Source organism: Primulina eburnea, chromosome 6, assembly GCF_022965805.1.
Source record: "Primulina eburnea isolate SZY01 chromosome 6, ASM2296580v1, whole genome shotgun sequence".
Lineage (NCBI taxonomy): Eukaryota > Viridiplantae > Streptophyta > Magnoliopsida > Lamiales > Gesneriaceae > Primulina > Primulina eburnea.
The window spans coordinates 33,641,803-33,663,037 of NC_133106.1; the positions used below are offsets into that span (position 1 = coordinate 33,641,803).

A 21,235-nucleotide genomic window follows, 5' to 3' on the forward strand; every position below is an offset into this window, starting at 1 on the left:
AAATATGTGAGATTCCATAAAAGTCAATAAAAATTTATCAAATCCATAAAAGTTTATCATTTAAAAAAGTCATTAAAAGTCATCAAAACTCTGAATTGAATACACTCCACTTATTTTTTCATTGATAACCCAAATAAGAGATCTGTGAGATCGTCTCATATAAGCTTTTGTCATATAATTTATCCATTTCATGAAAATTTGCGAGACTATTTCACTTAAGTCGTACTCTAATCTAGATATAAAAACTCGTTTTAAAAGTATTATGGACTTAAATATATTTTCTAATATTTTGTAAAAATTATTTAATAACAAAATATTCCCTTGCGTTTGCGTCCAAAAGAGCACAGATCGCATACGAGTGCTTTCCACTTTTTTGTTTAGGACACATCATCCTCCTTTCTTTCAGTCACCGAATTTCTAAAAATTATGAATTTCACCGCTGGATTGATCATCGATTGATTTTTTTACATGGACTGTTAATTTCCCTGTTCTGTCAATTATTGGACAATTAAATTAAGTATTCCTTTCTATTTATAAATGTTTTTCTGAACCATAATGGAGAGGACACTGTGTTGGAGTAGAGTGCTGGTTTTGCCGGATAGGCAGCGCCCCATTGGTTCATCTGTTTTAACTCGCGGTTATATTTCAAGAACTTTAAGTGGGTCACTAAGAAACCTCTGTTCTCTGTATTGGTTTAGTTTAGAATCCCATTTTACTGTTACAGATGTTGCAGTAGCGCATCTTTTTAGCTCAATCAGGTCAGTTCAATATGCCACCTTTCCGCTTCCATTGCTTTTTAGAGTTTCTTTTACTTCAGCTGTTTGTCATGGATGAATTCAAGAAAGAAAATATGTGATTTATTGATATTTATGGCTAATTGTTTGAGTGATTCAGTCTTGTTTTTTTCGTCTCATTATGTACTGTTATTTTTATAGATATGTAGAGTATTTGTTTTGCTGATTCTAGATTTACTTCTCTGTCTTGTTGTTGGTCATTTATGAAGTTGCATGATCTGGGGAAGATTCTTGATGTGATTATTTGGCATATAGAAAGGAGAGACTTGAAAGGAGACTAATTCATCAAAGATCGTTTATTATATCCATGATGGCGGGATGTGAAGGGGAGTCATTGAATTCAAATAATGTGCGATCAGGTAAAATGATTTACGAACCAATTCTCGGTGAAGGGGTGCTCCGTTTCGATTGTTCAGTAGATGACAGAAATGCGGCATTTCCCAGCATTTCTTTTGAAAATCCTAAAGTTAGGGATACACCAGTCATGAGTGTTCATCAAGTTCCATCCTACATTCCCACTTTTGAATGTGTAAGGGGACAACAGATTGTCAGTATTGAGGTACAATCGAATATCTTCTGTCATCCACATCTTTGTGTAGAAAACTTGAATATTGCTGTTTGATGAGAGTAAATTTTTTAATTCATTTATGGGATTCAATCTTGCTATAATTTAGTTCCCTCCAAACACCTCGTTCTATGGAACTGGAGAAGTTGGTGGGAAGCTAGAACGTACGGGAAAGAGGGTAAGCTTATTGATCCATTCAATTTATTATTCTTTTGTGGTTACTTACAGGAGGTATGTGATAATTTGGATGTCAATATCTATTTATTTACGTAAACTAATTTAAATGAGAGATAGATATTCACATGGAACACTGATGCATATGGCTATGGTCCCGAAACTGCTTCCTTGTATCAATCACACCCCTGGGTTCTAGCAGTTCTTTCTAACGGAGAGGCGTTAGGGGTTCTCGCGGATACAACAAGACGCTGCGAGGTACTTTTGATTTTATGGCTATCTTGTGAAGTTTCTTGACCTTAGTAAAAAGTTGTTTCAATGATTATTTTTTGGGCAGATTGATTTGCAGAAGGAACTAAACATAAAGTTCATTTCTTCATCCTCCTATCCTGTCATCACATTTGGTCCATTTGCTTCACCAACCGACGTTCTAGCATCTTTTTCACGAGCAATTGGTAATTTGCTATCCAGAGCTTGGTCTTAATGTATACTTCTATGTTTTGTCACACTGTGCAATAAATCCTTTGCCACACCATGTCATTTTTTTTGTGACATATTTTATAATGTGTTGATGCTTTCTGAAAAATTTGTTCCTATATATTAATTTATATATGGAATTATTGTTGTGACAACTAGAAATATTTTTATCATTACTTCTTGTATCTAAGCATTTTTTTCATTTAAGTATGCACTATAAAGCGTGTCTGCTGAGAAGTTGAAATTTCCTGTGAATGGGTCCTTCTGTTGTCGCGTAATATTTGCCACTTCTTTAGCAGTTCTCGCCTTCGTCACTGAATGCAATTGATGTTTGTTTGTTTGAGATTTTACCTGCAGGAACTGTATTTATGCCCCCAAAATGGTCCTTGGGCTATCATCAATGTCGTTGGAGCTATAATTCTGATAAACGAGTTCGCCAGGTTGACCATATATACATACACCTTGCCATTAATTATGTAGTTTATTATATCTGTTTTTGTTCATGTATCTGTTGTTTCCAAATTGAATAAATTTCCTATTATGGTATGCAAGTCCCAAATTAACCAACCTCCAGTTTCCCAAGTCACATTTAATTTGTCTATATAGAAGTGTATGTAGTTTTTATGTAGACCTGCAAAAGTTTCTATTAGTTCGCATACTGGTGTTTCTCAGTGTTTTGGAATTTTTACTCGTCTTGGACTTTTGTTTTTTGTGCTCATTGCAGATAGCAAAGACGTTCAGAGAAAAAGGAATACCTTGTGACGTCATATGGATGGACATAGATTACATGGATGGTTTTCGTTGTTTCACTTTTGACCAGGCATGATTTTTCCTAGTACATTTTTATTGTTGTATGCAATTGATATTTACTTTCTGTCTTTCATATAAATGAAGCTGAAGAAAAATAGAGAATGAAGAATTTCTCTTGAATTCAGATATTGAAGTATGGCAATATACAGACAAAGAATTATACCTATCAACTCCTCTAAATGTGGAACAACTGCAACTTATTTTTAATAACGACAATTATGGGATCAGAGTAACAATTGTGTAATTTGAATTTCTAAATTAGCTATACTTCCCCTCAAGCTGAGCAATAATCAATTATGCCAAGCTTGGCGTTGAACGTGTTCCTCAGCCATGGGCAAACTACAGTACTAATTGTTGTTGACAATCACAAACATCATTATAGGTTCTTCAATAAAATATGCAATTCCTGTAACAATCTTCTATGCCACACGCCTTCACAAATGCCGTGTGCCGTTGCTCGCTTTCGAATTGTTTCTTCTACAACAGGTTGTATCTTACCACAACAGGTGACCAAAATCTCCCAAGCATATGTGCAATATCCAGATGCCTGATCTTTTATGTCATTTATTTGACCTGCCTAATTAGTCATGGAGTTGAGTAGCCATACAACGAGAAGATTATTTATTATGTCCCATTTGTGAAACTTTGGATCTTCTTTTGCTGGTTACTCACACTTACCATTGAGGTATTCATCCCTTCCTTTTCCAGAATGAAGATCATTAGTGATTGGGAGCACTGCAAATAACCATGGACATTTAATTTATGATCCGGTATGGAAAACGAGGTTTTATTGACGGCTCCTACACTGTTCGAGATGTCTTCCAATGACAAATAACTATTCTCAGCAGCCATGGAATTGTTTTAGTTGTAGATTATCCGAACCTGTCTCCGGCACCATGAATAATTTTAGTGAATGAGGAATTTCTCTAGCATTAAAAACTGCAACAATATATATAATTAATGCTACTTATCAACTCCCCCAAAAGTGGAATCACTGACAGCTTATGTTTAACAGCTATATAATGAAACGGAAAAACAATTTGTATGATTTGAATTCTAAATTTTCTACAGACGCTTTAAGGTAAAGACCATTGATATTTCAGTGATTGATTGTCATGTGCTTCACTGCCACTGCTTCTTGTTAGTCAATGTCTGTTTTGATATTATTTATTCCTGTAAGCAATGGTAAATTGATTTCCAGGAACGATTCCCAGATCCTAAGTCTCTAGTAGAAGATCTTCATCAATCTGGCTTCAAAGCTATATGGATGCTTGATCCAGGGATAAAAAACGAAAAGGGCTATTTTGTTTGTGACAGTGGTTCAGAAAGCGATATCTGGATTCAAGATGCTGACGGAAAACCTTTTGTTGGTATATGCACCTTAAACACCCTATGCATAAAATTATAAATAAAAAAAACTATGATTAGTAATGATTCAAATGAAAGCTTGGAAACTTTGGTTTCTATAGCCTAGGGCACTTTTCTTCATTTATATTTTTGCTTAGGCTTCTCTCGGTTCTTGTTATTTATCTGCGTTGTTTCTACTTTAGGGGAGGTGTGGCCAGGCCCTTGTGTCTTTCCCGATTTCACACAATTCAGAGCCCGTTCTTGGTGGGCCAATCTTGTTAAAGACTTTATTTCTAATGGCGTGGATGGCATATGGAATGATATGAATGAACCAGCTGTTTTCAAGGTGAGGTTTAGAGGTTTTCTGGAGGCACGAGATTTCCTGTTCCGTTGCATTTTACAGCCTTATTTTTGTAACAGAGTGCAACAAAGACAATGCCAGAGACCAATATTCATAGGGGAGATGCAGAACTTGGAGGTTGTCAGAGCCATTCATACTATCACAATGTAATACACTTTTTTTTATCACGCTTTTCGTATGATGAAACAATTTAATATGAAGCCTAGAACTATCCATATTTTTTGTTCACCTGAAGGTACTGATAAAATTAATGAATTGCTATAAATTGGACCCCCTTCTGACTTTCAGTCACTAATTTTACTTACTCGTCTCAGGTTTATGGTATGCTGATGGCAAGATCAACATACCAAGGCATGAAACTGGCAAATGAACGAAAACGTCCTTTTGTTCTTACACGAGCTGGATTTGTGGGCAGCCAAAGATATGCTGCAACATGGACAGGAGATAATCTTTCTAATTGGGAGCATTTTCACATGAGCATCTCCATGGTTCTTCAATTGGTAAGTGGCAGGTTTTATGATACTGAACCTATTAGTCCTTAATTAAAAACATTGTTCTCCTCCATTTTGTATACAAAATCAACTACTCTGATGAAAATAAGCTTTTGTCCAGGGTCTTAGCGGTCAACCACTCTCAGGGCCGGATATTGGTGGATTTGCTGGTAATGCAACACCAAAACTGTTCGGGAAGTGGATGGGAGTAGGGTCCATGTTTCCTTTTTGCCGTGGACATTCTGAAACTGGAACAGCTGATCATGAACCCTGGTCTTTTGGGGAAGAGGTTCGCCTTCTAGTTTTATTGGTTTATGCTAGAATCTTTTTAAAAGATGCTGGGTCCACGGGGATGTATTCTTTGATTAGGGCAGCATTCAAGCGCGGTTAATACTGAACTATAGAAAATCGACATATTTAACCAAATTGATGTTCTTATATTCATATGAAATTAATTTTATCTACCTGAGCTGTTGAAAAAATTCTATATCTTCCCCATCATAGCATTTTTTCTTTCTATCTGCACTAGTATGTTTCAACGGTTAATAGCAAATCATGTAATTTTTATTGCTTGATGACGTTATCGATTATATATAATTTTTTCCTGTTTTCTTGCTTTCTTATTTGCCATGTCTAAAAGTGCGAAGAAGTTTGTCGACGGGCATTAAGGAGGCGATATCGATTTTTACCGCACATTTATACACTGTTTTACATTGCCCATAGAAGGGGTATTCCAGTTGTGACTCCCACATTTTTCGCTGGTGTGTTTTTATTCATAAATTCGATTGAATTTGGATTATAATAGGTTCCCTATGTTTGGTAGGTTAAAACTTTTAAAATATTTGCAGATCCCAAAGATTTGGAGTTGAGAGAACAAGAAAATTCGTTTCTGTTGGGTCCACTTCTCATATATGCAAGGTTAATATCTCTTTCTTGAATATATAGCGTTAGATTTTTCAACATTCAATATAGATCTGCATGTTAGTATCCCCACTACAGAGTAGTTCACTTAAAAAACTTGGTGTCACCTGCTATACTCATTTTTCTTTAGTATAAAGAATGGTAGAATGGGTAAACTTAGACCGTAGCCACTTATGTTACTGGTCAATACAATGATATATATGAACAAAATATCAACTTTGAAAATTGTTCTTCGTGTTGCAGCACTGGACAAGATCAGGAGTTATGTCAAATGCAGCACAAGTTGCCTAAAGGCATCTGGTTGAGTTTTGATTTTGAAGATTCTCATCCAGTAACTAATTCCTTTCAACTTCATCAAACTTTCCTATTCTGTTTTTTAAAGTCTCTGTTAACCATGATCTGTGACCTTTTCCACATTTTCCCCACTCTTGGCTTACCTAGGATTTGCCTGCATTGTATCTAAAAGGTGGATCAATCATTCCTTTGGCTCCTCTTTATCAACATGTTGGTGAAGCTAATTATACCGACGATTTAACACTGCTGGTGGCTTTAGATGAATATGGTAATCTTTCTGATTATGCATTTTAGTAACACTGCAAAATATTTTATAGAGTAAGTTACATTGATGAATCGCTTCTGTATTGGATTGAGTAAATTGCAGGTAATGCCGAAGGTTCTTTCTTTGAAGATGCTGGAGATGGATACGACTATGTTAATGGAGGATATCTTATGACAACATATGTTGCTGAATGTCAGTCTTCTGCAGTCACAGTGAAGGTATTAAAGACTGAAGGTATATGGAAGCGACCAAACCGACGTTTACACGTGAAACTACTGCTTGGCAAATGTGCGATGGTACACAACTTCTTTTTCATGGAGTTGAACAGTGTGTATATTTTTTTCTTGAGAAGATTTATGTGCCTTTTATTTTAACAAGTTCTTGGGATCCACTGATGATTTAATTTATGGTCATGTCATACAGATTGATGCATGGGGTACAGATGGAGAGATTCTTGAAATCCCAATGCCTTCAAAAAGTGAAATATCAGAACTAGTCTTAGCAAGTGAAAAGCAATTCCAAATTCGTATAGGTAACCCACTCTTCGAGAATTCTAGTATCTTTTTTACGTATTATTTTCTTTTAGTTATCATCTATTTTTCACATTATCTTATGTCCGGTGATTTCTAAAGCAAATGTGTATTTTCTTTGTAAGATACAAACGAGTCTCACATTTTTTTGCAGAAAGTGAGAACCATATTCCAGACATGGATAATGTTTCTGAGCATAAAGGAACAGAATTATCATTTACCCCTGTAGAAATGAAAAGCCGGGATTGGATTCTAAAAGTAGTACCATGGACTGGTGGTAGAATTGTTTCTATGGAGCATCTTCCCTCGGGTAATTCTTAATATGAACTCTTATATTGTTAGGCTTATATAGAGTTTCTTTGATTGAAGTTTTTGTGTTGGCATTCAACTATTTTTTCAACATTTTGTGGAACATAATGCTTTTTCCTGTTGTCTATGTAAACTTTAAATTGTTTACTTGAATGTGAATGATGTTCCTGTTTCATAATTACCTGTTTTTTCCTGTATGTGACAGAAACTCAATGGCTTCATAGTCAAGTTGGTGCTGGTGGCTATGAAGAGTATAGTGGTGTGGAATTCCGGTCTGCGGGGTGCTTGGAGGAGTATTCTGTCATTGAGTAAGCATATTAATCGCTAAATAATTACTTTATCATTATTGCGGTATTGATTTTTTGGTGCAAACGAGTCGATCTCAATCAATCTTGTGAAAATTCTCAGTCTCGAGCAGACAGACATGTGAACTTAGTTTGGGATTACAATTTTTGTTCCGCGAACATGTCCATGAGCTCATATAACAAGTTTGGTTTGCTAGTCCTAGGTCATGAGTTTTGAGTAACTGAAATAGTCCGAGCTGGATAAACCTTAAGATTGATTGAGTTTGTGCCAAGCTGGTATGACAGGCTTATGAGCTGGCTTGACACAATCTAAACCCCTTCCTAGAATCCTAGCTATCCATTTGGGAGTGATAAAGTGGTAACTTAGTTCCAACCAACTCTATATGTAAATTAACACCGTTAACATTCTAGCACGTCTGCTGTCATCTAGGATGATCTCACTCAAGTTTACTCATCTCCACCAATTCATTATAAAGAACGACTGAAATATACTTTTAGGCAATGGGGGACTTTCAGAAACCCACAAGTATAAAAGATAATGTGTGATTTTTCAGGACTGCATACTTGACATTTACTGCCACCTTTTGCTTGTGCAGAAAGGGCCTGGAGCAGGGAGGAGAAAAGGAGTTGCTGAAATTAGAGGGTGATATTGGAGGTGGATTGATTCTTGAGAGGGAGATATATCTCACGAAAGACGACCCAAAAGTTCTCAGAATTGATTCTGGCATCATTGCTCGCGAAGTTGGTGCTGGTTCTGGTGGATTCTCAAGGTTAACCGATAAAATACATTTTCACTATCAATTTTTATTTTCTTTAGGCTGAACATCGCCTCATCAAATTTCAGGCTTGTGTGCTTACGAGTGCACCCTACATTCAACTTGTTACACCCTACAGAATCATATATATCATTTACTTCAATTGATGGGTCCAAACTCGAGGTCTGGCCTGAATCTAGCGAACGGTTATTTGAAGGGAGTCTTCGGCCAAATGGTAACTTGCCTGCTTTTTTCTAGATCGTTGAATAATACGTATTGTTTAACCTTCATGCAGATCAAATTTTAGTGCTTTCCCTTCTTAAATATGAGTTTTCTTTCCAGGTGAATGGATGCTTGTTGATAAAAATCTTGGCTTATGTCTAGTGAACCGGTTCAATATCAATCAGGTTTATAAATGTCTCATTCATTGGGGTACAGGGACTGTAAATTTAGAGTTATGGTCAGAAGACAGGCCCGTTTCTAAGGAATCCCCGCTTCAAGTATTTCATGAATACGAGGTACGAGGAATGTCGTAATTGTCTAAAGGTGAGACTCATTACAAATAAAGATGATATGTGCCAGTAAGCTGGAGTATATTGATCTGCAGATGGTAACTTTTGATGTTTTATTGCAATTCTCATTTGGTCATGAGTCGATTACCGGTTTGTGATCCTGTGAAACATTGAGTTATTTAACTAAGAATAAAATAAAATGAAATCTACAAGCATATCGTGCTTCTTCAAGTTGTCAACAATGTTATTCTGTTGTTTCCGTATGTACTCTATTCCGGGAAAACTTTTTATATTGAACAAGAGATTGGAGGGTTCAAATCATCATTTTGCCCACCAATAAAAAGCTTATTCCAGAAAGCAGGCTGCAGTTTTAGGGCAAAACAGTTCGAATATGCACATCACATTTCAAATGAAATGGACTCTTAGGGAAAGGACGTAAAAGTGCTTTCACGAACAGTTTGTGTTTTAAAGAATGATCAAGTGATTAATCTTCATCTTTTACTGACTAACGGAGTCGATTTTTCATAGTCCTACAAGGGGTACCTGTAAGTATATCTTGAGAAAATTTCATATTAACAGGAGCTTTAAGGAAAAAAGAAAGAAAGATTTAGTCCCTCTTTCATCACTAAATTTCTATTTCATTTTAGTCATTTCCTTTGAGATTTAAATCCCCATAATCAAGAATTTGAGCTTCCTACCAATAAATGCAATTTTATCAACTGACATGAATCTTGTTCTAAAATCCCATTTTTTCGTCTGGAAAGGTCAAATTTATGGCATCGCTAGTTATTTGTCCCATGCAATTTGAAACTTCCCTTGGATTCATGCACAACTCAGCCTTCACTTTGAGTTTACATGTAAAATAGATAGTGATTCTTGACATTCAATCATCTTCTTGATATATGCCATTTTTCCTCCCTTAATGCACAACATTCACCCGAGTTCTAGTAAAAGTACAAAGATTGTTTATTCGTATGTCCAAAATTCGTTTCAACATTTAAAGTTGATTCTTTTTCTCGATATATTTCAAAATACCGTGACAAAACAATACAATTAACTATAGAAAATCACATAAACATATCCATTATAATCACTTAAACTTTTGTCACGATATCCATTTGCCATCATCACACCCACTTTCCGGTTCCCATATATATTTCTTGAATCAAAGTTTCCACTACGAAAGTGTAAGAACTAAACTTCACAAGTAGTAAAACTGCAGCCTGACTTGGTTTCTAGATTCATAATGAGTGATACGGACTCATTCAACCATGCTTCCAACACCTGAAAAGGGCCGTCTCCCATAATCCCACTTCTCGTGGTGGCACTTGGCCTTCTCCTCCGGGGCAACTCCTCCGCGATCAATGTCAACCTCCCATTAGTCTCCGACTCAGAAAATGCAATCTTTACGTGTTTGGTGTTTATACCTGTTGTGTTACTGCTCCCGTTTTATTCAACCAGTCATTCGATTATATTACCTCTCGTGCTAGTACTCGTCTCCTATACTGTCACAACAATGCTTCTTGGACCTCTTGTCTTGATTTTAATCATATGTTTGGCAACGACGGCTTATATGCCTTATTTAAATTGGAAAGGTGAAGAGCTTGGATGGGCATGTTTTCTTCTTTTTGCTCCATTGGTTGGTATCCGACGAGTCAAGGCAATCGGGGACTTTGGTGTTGGCTATAATGGTGGGTGTCTACATTCATTTTACCAATTAATTGAGGGCTCCTCAAACTTGTAAAAATTACATCAACACCGGCTGAAATTGAACTTATCATGATGGTCAGACAGCCGAAATTCTTACTAGTCATGCATAGATTTTGAACAGTCTGTGGAGAGAAACAGGAGAATCTTCCAAGATCTTGAGGAAACCACAGAAGATTGTTGGGGAAAAATAAAATTCACCACAGCGAATTGGATTCGACTGGATAAAAACTTTCATGGATTATCTATTTCTGATATTTTGAGAGATTGGTATTATGTGTACTGCTAGAAGTTTTAGTAGATTCGATTAGTGGACCACTAGTCCGCTTACTGTAATATGAACTTATTATTATCAATAAAATTATGTTTCCTATCAAAAAAAAAGATTTTGAACAGTCTGCTGTACTGGTAATGTTGAAACCCTCACAATAACAAGCTTAAAAGTAAGGCTTATAGCTGATAATTTATAGTTCATCTAGCACCAAAATGATACGTCATTGAGAAGTCGCAAAGGGTGTCCCAAGTTTGGGATTCGGGTTGAGATCTAACAAATCCCTTCACCAGCTAAAAACTAAAATAAAAACCATTATCTATTGAAATCCATCAAATTCATCCCATCTGAAAATTCCTATTTATGAGTCTGTGTGTAATTAGCTAGCTATTTACAGTGCTTCAAAATCCAGATTAATCCTTCAAGTTTGGAATAAAACGCTTTTGATTCATCATACTCAAGAAACTGCAAAGGGCTCAAACCACAATTTTCTTTTAGACAAGAACATTAAAGATTCAAAATTCAATGTCTAACCATTTATTGTAATAAACACAATTACTTGGAGAAATTAAGCCATCGGATGTACACAGACTAATTCGGGGACAAGCACCACAAGGAATTGAAGCAAACACACCTACCTTGGAGCCTTTGACCACCCCGGCACCACTTGCAACTCGGTAGCAGATTGTTCCTATAGGAATCGAATGATAATCCGCCAATCCAGTGCTCTTCACCTCTATAATCTCATCATCCAAAACCATGGAATTCAGTATCTCTGCAACTTGTTGAGCAGAGATTTCGAAATTCAACACTCCCTTCTTCTTCAATTCATTATGCACCCCTTGTAACGTGGCAACCCTCTGAGCCCGCATGTACCTTAGGCACAGATCTTGGAGTATTTTAATAAGTTCTTTGTCGAGGTTCCCATCTACGTACCACTCTCCTCCACTTATCTCCTTCGAAGGCTCGAACTCGACCGCCATGTAGTGTTTCTTCCCCTTGTTCTGAATGTTGACCACCTCTTTTACCAAGTTCTTAGCTGTCAACGACTTGAGTGATTTGTTTACTACATGATCAGTTAGCTTGGTATCTACTTTGATGTCTCTTACCCATATACCCGAATCTTTTTTGCTTTTGATTGAATTGAGAATGGCCCGTTCAGCATCGACCAGGCCCGGGGGATCTGTTTCAGGCCTTTTCCGCTTAAGGGCAGCAGCACCAAGGGATCGATTCATTCCTATAACAGTGAAGAATGATAATAAACAAAGAAAAATGGGACTTTCGAAGTAATCAACAGCAATAACCTAAATGCATTCCAATTTGCCACTTGTGATTGTGTTTTAATCCCCAATCTCACTTCGACCCAAAAGTGGAACAATTTTCATTACTCCAAACAGTTGTCAGCCACGGCTCGCAACTTCTTGACATAGCTCTCAGACAACATAGACCGGAGAACTAGAGAAGAATAAATACAGAATAGAAAAAATCCGCTTACTGTCTCCGCCGTTGCTTCCGGATTGCCTATCCGCCGCCGTGCCGCAGCCCAGCCGCTGTTTTGAAGAAGGGGAGAACTAAGGTTCTGGACAATATCAGGGAGAAGAAAGAACACAAAGGGCCAAACCATGAAGGCCCAGGCCCAAGCCCAAGCCCAAGTAAATGAGCTAGTCCACTAATCCAGTAGCCCATTTAGAAACTTTTACTTGACCCAATCCGACTTCGTGAATCAATAAGCCTAGACAAAACAGCGGCGGAAGAGGGTTTGACGCTGTTCCATATATAAATAATTATGTCCCAACTTATTATTAATCATTAAAGAGTGAGTCTCATGTGAGACCGTCTCACGGATCATAATCTGTGAGACGGATCAACCTTACCCATATTCACAATAAAAAGTAATACTCTTAGCATAAAAAGTGATACTTTTTCATGAGTGACCCAAATAAGAGATCCGTCTCACAAATAATACCCGTGAGATAGTCTCACACAAGTTTTTGCCATCATTAAAAGCTTTTATAATTGGATAAATTGTCATTAAATCTCCAAATCCAAACTTAGGTTTGAACGCACTCTCTGATTCACAAGAAGTTTTTTTCACACATGAAAATTAGTACAAAACATCAAAAATATATTATTTATATGTACTGTTTGAATATCAACTGTTTCAAATCCGATAAAAAAATAATTTTGATATAAAATTATAATAATATTATTAATATGAGCATTTACTATACATGTTTATACACTAATTCAAAAAACTTTAGTTACAAAAATATTAAATCAATATACTGATTTATATATTTATGATATTAATTGACTCAAATTAGATACAAAGCATGATTTACAGTTTCAGTATTAAAGAGATGAAATATAAAAAACATATATGTTAAATATTTTGGCAAAAACTTGTGTGAGACGGTCTCACGGGTCGTATTTTGTTAAACGGATTTCTTATTTGGGTCATCCATTAAAAAATATTACTTTTTATGCTAAGAATATTACTTTTTATTGTGAATGTCAGTAAAACTGACCTATCTCACAGATAAAGATTCGTGAGACCGTCTCACAAAGGACATAGTCAGATATTTTTGCACACCTAACATCTCACAAATACAACCCGTGAGACCGTTTCACACAAGTTTTTGTCATCATAAATTCTAGTTATCTTACTTTATTCAAATAAGATTTCCTAAATTTTCCCGTTTCTTAAACATATATATTGAGTCGATGGATATTAAAAAATTAATACTTTCGATATAAAAATATTATTTTTAATTATTTGAGCCTGACAAATTTGATCAATAAGATTATCCTATATGACTTTATATGGTATTTATATCATATCAATTCTCAAATACGGATTTGATAAACCAAAAATCCAATATATATTGACGTAAAGTTTTTAAGTCAGATCCTAAATTGCGTGAATGTCAAATTTATGGTTAACTAAAATCCATATAAATCCAGAAATCTTCGTATCTAAAAATTTCCAAAGTTCGAATAAAGATTTATATATTGTATAACTAAAGTTTGTATCTCAAATGTTCAAAGCCTCTCGAATGATTCCATCTTACTTTATTTACTTCCAAAAAAGTGTACAAAACCTAAAATAACGGTGGTATACCAAGGACTAAATCATATGTTCTATGTATTTCAAATCGTATTGTATTTTGTTCAAACTAACATTTTATTCATTTATTTTTAAAAATACAACAATCGATTATATGTCAAATGATTAGAATATTTTATTGTCTTTTTTAAAAATTATTCAAATATTTTTAATAATTCAGATAAATGAGATTTATTCGAGCAACCAATATGGAACAGAAGATTCCATCCAGGACAAACCATGAGGGAAAATAGCTAAAATATGACATTTTTAGAATAATAAAAAAACAAATAATCATCATGTTTTTTCACGAAAACTTGTTTGTGTGTCACACAAATAATTTTACCAAATGTAAAATGATCCAACTTTTTTTTAATTTTTTATTTTTATCAAACGTTGTATATCTCAATTCGATCATTTATTATAATTTTTTCGATATTACTTCAAAGTTTAAAACATAAACCGAAGAATATGATGAAATAATTTGTCAAGTGTATTTTCAATTTTCAACAGTTTAGTTTCTTGAATTTTTAACATATTCTTTCAACTCTTAAAACATAAACCGAAAAATATGATGAAATAATTTGTCTGTGTATTTTCAATTTTCAACAGTTTAGTTTCTTGAATTTTTGACATATTCTTTCAACTTTAGTGTAAAAATATAGTCGATTTTTATTTTAAGCTTTGAAATCATATGGAAAAATATGAACGATTCACAACACTTGATAAAAAAATGTTAAATCATTTTACATTTAACACGATAACATGCTTGACACGCTCACAAATTTTCGTGAGGAACCCAGACCAATAATTACATATCATTTAGGCCGTGTTCAAATCCTTCAAATTCGCTCAATATAAAGTAAATTTCAAAGATAATTATGATGAATTTTGAAGTACACAACATAACTCACATAAATGTTAAAATCGATCTTTCAAAAAGTGAGTCTCATGTTAAACCGTCTCAAGGATCTTAATCTTTGAGACGAGTCAACTTTATCTATATTCACAATAAAAAATAATACTCTTAACATAAAAATAATATATCATAGATAACCAAAATAAAAGATTCGTCTCACAAATACGACCCGCGAAAACTTCCCACACAAGTTTTTACATCTTTCAAATTCTCTCTAAGTAAATCTTTCCATCTTATCTTAATTTAAAAACAACCATATTCATTAATTCAAGAATTGTATATTTCATTTTATGAAAATGCAAGAGTAATTTTATCCATAAGATAAGAATATAAAATAAATGATAAGTAACATCATCAAGTGGGTAATATGGGTTATCTCATCATATCCACGTGAGCATTGCACCCATGAAAATGATGAATGACCAAGATTTTGCCTACACATATATAAAAACCACTCTTTTTTTTCAAATTGTATGTTTAGTAAGATCTTACTCGTTGAAATGAAGCAAGATAATGCCCACATAGATAAGATCTCATCTACAGATAATATGTATTTGCCTAAATTTTATTTTAATTAAATAGATCAATTTTTTGACCCAAAATTCTGTTTTTTATTCGGCATTCAATTAAAAATCTAAGTATTAGCACTACTAAAAGAGGTGAACTTCAGTTATAAGTTCCGTTAGAACAGAACGAATGTTGGTATTCTATTTCGGGTTTATTTCATCCTACCTATGCGGGCATTGCCCCCATGATAGGATGGATGGTCAAGATTTGTCCATGAATATGTAGGACCCACTTTTTTTTTTAAATTGTATGTTTGGCAATATCTTGGTCATCCATCCTCTCATGGAGGCAATGCCCACATGGATAAGATCTCATTAACCTCTATTTCGGTGTTACAATATGTGCAGACGGTGTCGTGGCCTTCTCCGAGACTGTTCAAGAAGATTCACTGTTCAAGAACATGAATAAGTGGATATACCTGCAAAATAGCTTTCTCTACTAGTTACCTATAATCTTTTGTAAACCGTTTTTATTTTTGTGATGAAATGGTTTTTGTTGTAAACTTGTGATAGAAGCCCTGAGAATCAGTACCAAATTAATGCTAATATCGGCATTTTATATGTTATTACGACTTTAATGACGATTAAAGTTGAAACAAGTCGGAATTACCAAATTATCGACCTTAAAAAAACAATTTAATTATTTTTGGCTTTTAATTAGCAAAATTAAGGTCTAAACTCGATTAACAGAATGATTGAAGAAAATCAGGTTGACCTTTTATTCTGTCAATAATTCCATGAGTTTCAAAATCACTGATCAACCTCGTAATCTCAAGTTTAAGGGAGATTTTCCAAAGAAATAAATTATAATTATATTTTCAGATTGAGAAGCAAAAATATGAGATGGAATTAGTAGACAAGCACCAAAGAACGCACTCATCTGTGGATCCATCTCAGCGGTTGTCTGGCCGCCGCTGATAGAAGCTCAGCTTTCCATTTCTGCACTATCGATCAACAGACCACTCCATTTTCCTCTTTTTCAAGAGTTTCTGGGCGAAGCCTCCGATACATTGTGCAATATCAGATTTAAATTGATTTTACCGTTATCTCTGAGAAACGCCGCCGGAGAAGTAAGCACCGTATTGCTAGACTGGAGGCAGAAACCCTAACACTAAAAAGAGAATGGAGGAGGATGAGAATTTATAGAGTATTTTTAGGTCAGGGAAATAATGGGCTAATGGGCCTGGTTGGTAAGAGTAAGCCCTTGCTGAAAACCCAGATTTTAAATATATTCAACTTGGGCTCCATATTTGTGTCTCAAAAAAGCCTACATTTATCGTTTGGAGGAGCCCAAGCAATTTGAGATCAAGTCGTCGGACCGGTGACCGACATTTTATCCCCGAGTGTGGCGATGGACTCACTCATCCAATCCGAGCCGTTCTCCAACCTCTCCTCCGTCGCATCCTGCTGCCGCAGCCACCATCAGGTCCCTCAGGCTCCACCACCTGCTTCTATCTGCCTGCAGCGTGGCAAAACCCGCCACCGAATCTTACCACTCAGATGCTCCCTCACTTCCTTAAACCACCAAACTATCGGCTCTTCCGTCGGCGCCCCATCGGCGGAATCCCTATTGCTCCATCTCACAGCTTCTTCCCCTCATACTCCTGCCACCTCCATGCGTGGCGCCGATTCCGACGCCATGGGGTTGTTGCTCAAGGAGCGCATTGTATTCCTGGGCAGCAGTGTTGATGATTTTGTCGCTGATTCAATTATTAGTCAGCTGTTACTGTTAGACGCTCAGGATTCGAGGAAGGATATCCGGCTCTTCATCAATTCTTCTGGTGGCTCACTCAGGTTCGTATATACAAACTCGTTCTTGGCTTTTTAGTTTTATGAAGTCTTTTTAATTCATTTTGTAATTTTATGAAGTCTTTTTAATTTATTTTTTAATTTTATGATATGGCCAAAGAAAAATGGATGGCTTGGCTTCAATGATATGGCCAAAGAAAAATGGATGGCTTGGCTTCAATCTTTGCTGGTTAATTTTTCATTTCATTTGAATATGGGAATCCCTGACATCAGATTAGCTTTAGTCACTAGGTGGATTATATTTCCATGTGTAGCTTGTTACTAAGATTAAATGACCTTTATATATTACGAGTTGGTATTAGAGTCACTGCCAGAATATGATTGAGTACGTTTATATTGGTGGATTGGCATTGCTCCCAATGTTACTTGAAATTGGGCTTCTGGGTTGCCAAATGTTTGTGCTAGTCCTTATTGGTTAGCGTAGCTAAGATGGCATACTGAGGTTTTTCCTCCTGATGGATTGTGTTGAGAAAGTCAGGAACTTTGAATGTGGAGCCCAACAATTTTTACCATTATTTCTGGAGTTGATTGACAGGTTGATGGAGTGTGTGTAGCATGGTTCGCCGGAACGGTTGCGGTGCTTGGAACGACAACTATCGTTCCAGTTCCAATGTTATATTGCGGAACGGTTGTATAAAAAAATTAATAAATTCAAAAAATTGGTAAAAAACATTAAAATATAAATTACATCATACTAAAAAATAAAATATATGAAGTTATTACAAATTAATATATCAATACAAAACTATTTTACAATAATAACACAATTATAGTTTTTCGTCACGACGATTATAGTATCCGAATCCACGATACACAGTAGAACTATCAGCTGTACTTGAAGATCTATACTCGGAACCATGACGTCCAATACCCCGCCATATAGATGATGAAGATTCATTGTATCTGTCACTAATATATTGAGACGACCCATAATCAAATCCACGATGTCTAATTCCATGTCTACCAGATGTTGAAAAATCAAATGATCTATCAAAACATGAAAGTTATAGCCTTATATCTTATCTTTCTAATGGAAGTAGCCTCACAACAATTGGATCAATATACAAGACATTATACTAAAAACCATAACTACTGCCACATTTTTCATACAGTTTCTGCACTTCCATTTCCTATTTGGCTCAAGATCCACTTTCTATTCTACACGTTCATTTCCATAATCATCAACAACTATGAAATATAATACCAATAACATAACCATTCTATTACCATTCCAATAAACATAACCATAAACAATAACCATTACCATAAGAAATATCATTTAAATAGAATATTTGACGTAAATAAGAAATTTAAATATTTTTAAAATTTTATTAACAATTTATTGAACACAATTTATATCGTCATTATATTTAAAATATTTCCAATCATATCAAAAATTAAATAAAATATTAAAAGTTATTTGTATTTAATTAATTAAAACATTAAAATAGTTTCGATTGGATATATATAAATTCGCACAAATTTGAATCAATTTAGAGTGACTAGTAGCGACGGTTCATACATAAAACCGTCGCTACATACATAAAACCGTTCCGCTCCATCGTTTCCGTTCCGTTCGCCCGTTATGCGGCCGATAAAGCGTATGCATATTCTTTCTTCTAAAACTACATATATTTGATTTATTTCTATATAATGTGATGTGATTGATGTGTCTTTGAATCTTTCGATGATTATGCAATAGTTTCGTTAGTATTATCAACCTTCTCATGCTCCAGTTAAACGGAATCAGTGGTATAATGTGATGCACGTGTCACTGAGTCTTTTTTTATGATGTTTTTTAAGATTCTTCATCGTGGTGCTTGCTCCCCCCATATCTACCTGCCTATATGATAATAGTTGTCTACCCCTTCCATTGAAAGAAAATAGGGAGCTTAGTGAAAAAAAATTAGTGTGTTCAAAATCAAAGATTTTATTCACCTCACAGTAGTGCAGTTATCTTAATTAGTGCTCCTACAAAGGAATGATCTCATCTCCGAAGCCATTACTTCTTTAACTGGTGAAAGCATGTTTATGATTTGATTGCATTTTAAATACCTCATGAATTATGATCTATCTAAATTATGTTTTGCAGTATTGATTGATGACCATAATAAGTTACTTATCCCCTATTTATGGTGTCCAGTCTTTGCAACTTAAACCATATCTAAATGTGACCGCATTGGATGGAGTTACACGCCAAAAATATTGATTAACCCTATTCCAAGTTCGTCTCATGGAATAGGTTTTAGTTGTTGTTTAGGCTTCTATATATTCTTTAATTTTTCGCAAGTTCATTCATATACATTTTTTTACTCCAGCGCTACGATGGCCATCTTTGATGTTGTACGACTAGTTAGGGCCGATGTCTCCACGATTGCTCTTGGCATATCAGCATCAACAGCATCCATCATTCTTGGTGGTGGCACTAAAGGCAAGCGCTTTGCGATGCCTAATACCCGAATCATGATCCACCAACCATTGGGAGGTGCTAGTGGGCAAGCTATTGATGTGGAAATTCAAGCCAAGGAGGTAATGCATAACAAGAAGAACGTCACAGGAATTATATCTGATTGCTCTGGTAGATCATTTGAACAAGTTGAAAAGGATATTGATAGAGATCGCTACATGTCCCCCATTGAAGCAGTTGAATATGGTTTAATAGACGGAGTTATTGATAGAGATAGCATTATTCCACTTGAGCCTGTCCCAGAAAGAGTTAAACCATCTACATTCAATTATGAGGAGATCAGCAAGGACCCTAAAAAGTTTTTGACACCTGATATTCCTGATGATGAGATATATTAGTCAGGACATTTATTTCGGGTAAACATTCTTTATAAATTTCATTTTTGCTTCTGTACTTGGTGCTGAACATCCTTTGATTCACATATACTTACAGATGTTTCAGATTTCCGATGAAACCTTGACTTCATGTTTTAAATTTAACATCTCATTGAACTAAAGAACAATTTTTTAGAATTTCAAAATTGACTAAAATTATTGATATTCTGCTTGTTTATCGATGCACTGATATTTCACTCACCAATGGCTTAAACGACTTGTATCTTTCTGTTAAGGTTGATTTTAGAACTAGTAGAAGCACATTTTTTGTCATCTGCCGATGATTCTAGTTACAGCAAAATAAGTTCCATCTTGATGTCTTTTCATGATCTCCTTCAAATTGGCATGTGATTATCATATACTGTACTGAAGCATATTTGAGGGATTCTTTGGGCTGTATTTTTGTCCAGACGGGCATCATGTTTATGTGGCAAAGTGATGAACAAATATAGATGATCAACGAAGGCACAAATCAGAACAATATTCTCGAGTAGATTCACACACAAGAATAATATGAATCAAAGCAATTTTGAGAACAATTAACACAAAAGACTTTACTTGGTTCGGCCAAATCAAATCCTACATCAACGGGGACACTTTTATCGATCAAGATCCAGATATACAATACAATAATTGCTCTATGAATTCACTCTGATACCTATCACAAAATACACTCTTGAATTCACTCAATTCTCGCAAGTCTTCTCTGCATTTTGGGAGCAGAGCATGCAGCAAAATCGAGCAATGGATCTTAGAAGAATTCTACTTTCAATTTGAAGTACAACTCCTTCTAAAATAGCTCTCATCAATCTCCAGTCTCACAAAAAAAAATCGTGTTTTTTTGCATTATATATTCTGAGATTTTTAAGTTTTTTTCTCCTATAAAAAAAATTTATATAACTCGAATCGTTTATCGAAAGTTTAGCTTAAATTGAATAATCGAACCGGCGGACAGGACTGCATTCAAATTTCAACTCTTAGGTAATGTTTTGGTTGACTGTTATAATTAAAGTTTCCAAGTGCATGGAACCAAATGATGTTTCGTCACTAATTTAATTAAAATCGATGCATTAAAACTAGGTGACCAAAATTATTATAAATTCTTT

General features: G+C 35.1%; 3 protein-coding genes and 1 non-coding gene across 8 annotated transcripts; 2 read left to right on the top strand and 2 right to left on the bottom strand.

The window, feature by feature from the left end:
• Nucleotides 1-376: 376 nt before the first annotated feature.
• Nucleotides 377-9,141, top strand: LOC140834499 (uncharacterized). 2 transcript variants are annotated; one of them, XM_073199417.1, is made up of 23 exons: nt 377-758; nt 1,050-1,353; nt 1,469-1,537; nt 1,654-1,791; nt 1,871-1,988; nt 2,368-2,450; nt 2,735-2,830; nt 4,022-4,190; nt 4,371-4,513; nt 4,588-4,674; nt 4,843-5,028; nt 5,141-5,308; nt 5,660-5,780; nt 5,868-5,937; nt 6,184-6,271; nt 6,382-6,502; nt 6,602-6,795; nt 6,923-7,031; nt 7,184-7,339; nt 7,544-7,646; nt 8,240-8,413; nt 8,488-8,633; nt 8,741-9,141. In XM_073199417.1, the coding sequence occupies exons 1-23, from the start codon at nt 556-558 to the stop codon at nt 8,932-8,934; spliced, it is 3,240 nt and encodes a 1,079-aa protein (XP_073055518.1). In that variant the 5' UTR covers nt 377-555; the 3' UTR covers nt 8,935-9,141. The 2 variants fall into 2 exon arrangements, with proteins under 2 accessions (XP_073055518.1, XP_073055519.1); XM_073199418.1 differs by having other exon boundaries at nt 610-758; nt 1,004-1,353.
• Nucleotides 9,142-11,260: 2,119 nt separating this feature from the next.
• LOC140834502 (probable DNA-directed RNA polymerase III subunit rpc6) lies at nt 11,261-12,537 on the bottom strand. 3 transcript variants are annotated; one of them, XM_073199424.1, is made up of 3 exons: nt 12,193-12,377; nt 11,527-12,125; nt 11,261-11,353 (listed from the first exon to the last, which is right to left on the bottom strand). In XM_073199424.1, the coding sequence occupies exons 1-3, from the start codon at nt 12,200-12,202 to the stop codon at nt 11,276-11,278; spliced, it is 687 nt and encodes a 228-aa protein (XP_073055525.1). In that variant the 5' UTR covers nt 12,203-12,377; the 3' UTR covers nt 11,261-11,275. The 3 variants fall into 3 exon arrangements, with proteins under 3 accessions (XP_073055525.1, XP_073055523.1, XP_073055522.1); XM_073199422.1 differs by lacking the exons at nt 11,261-11,353; nt 12,193-12,377 and adding an exon at nt 12,384-12,537 and having other exon boundaries at nt 11,354-12,125; XM_073199421.1 differs by lacking the exon at nt 11,261-11,353 and having other exon boundaries at nt 11,354-12,125.
• A 3,146-nt stretch (nt 12,538-15,683) lies between these two features.
• LOC140834501 (ATP-dependent Clp protease proteolytic subunit 4, chloroplastic-like) lies at nt 15,684-20,487 on the top strand. Of its 2 annotated transcripts, XM_073199420.1 has the most exons (3): nt 15,684-17,273; nt 19,607-20,111; nt 20,469-20,487. In XM_073199420.1, the coding sequence occupies exons 1-2, from the start codon at nt 16,831-16,833 to the stop codon at nt 20,091-20,093; spliced, it is 930 nt and encodes a 309-aa protein (XP_073055521.1). In that variant the 5' UTR covers nt 15,684-16,830; the 3' UTR covers nt 20,094-20,111; nt 20,469-20,487. The 2 variants fall into 2 exon arrangements, with proteins under 2 accessions (XP_073055521.1, XP_073055520.1); XM_073199419.1 differs by lacking the exon at nt 20,469-20,487 and having other exon boundaries at nt 15,686-17,273; nt 19,607-20,267.
• Nucleotides 16,314-16,497, bottom strand: LOC140835610 (small nucleolar RNA snoR143). Its single transcript, XR_012118932.1, has one exon. It is a non-coding gene; the product is annotated as a small nucleolar RNA snoR143 (small nucleolar RNA).
• Nucleotides 20,488-21,235: the final 748 nt, after the last annotated feature.

Coding starts and splice junctions, on each gene's coding strand:
- LOC140834501 (XM_073199420.1), top strand. CDS start 16,831: ATGGACTCACTCATCCAATCCGAGCCGTTCTCCAACCTCTCCTCCGTC. Junction 17,274..19,606: donor TCTTCTGGTGGCTCACTCAG/GTTCGTATATAC, acceptor TTTTTACTCCAG/CGCTACGATGGCCATCTTTG.
- LOC140834499 (XM_073199417.1), top strand. CDS start 556: ATGGAGAGGACACTGTGTTGGAGTAGAGTGCTGGTTTTGCCGGATAGG. Junction 4,191..4,370: donor TGACGGAAAACCTTTTGTTG/GTATATGCACCT, acceptor TTTCTACTTTAG/GGGAGGTGTGGCCAGGCCCT. Junction 7,340..7,543: donor TATGGAGCATCTTCCCTCGG/GTAATTCTTAAT, acceptor TGTATGTGACAG/AAACTCAATGGCTTCATAGT.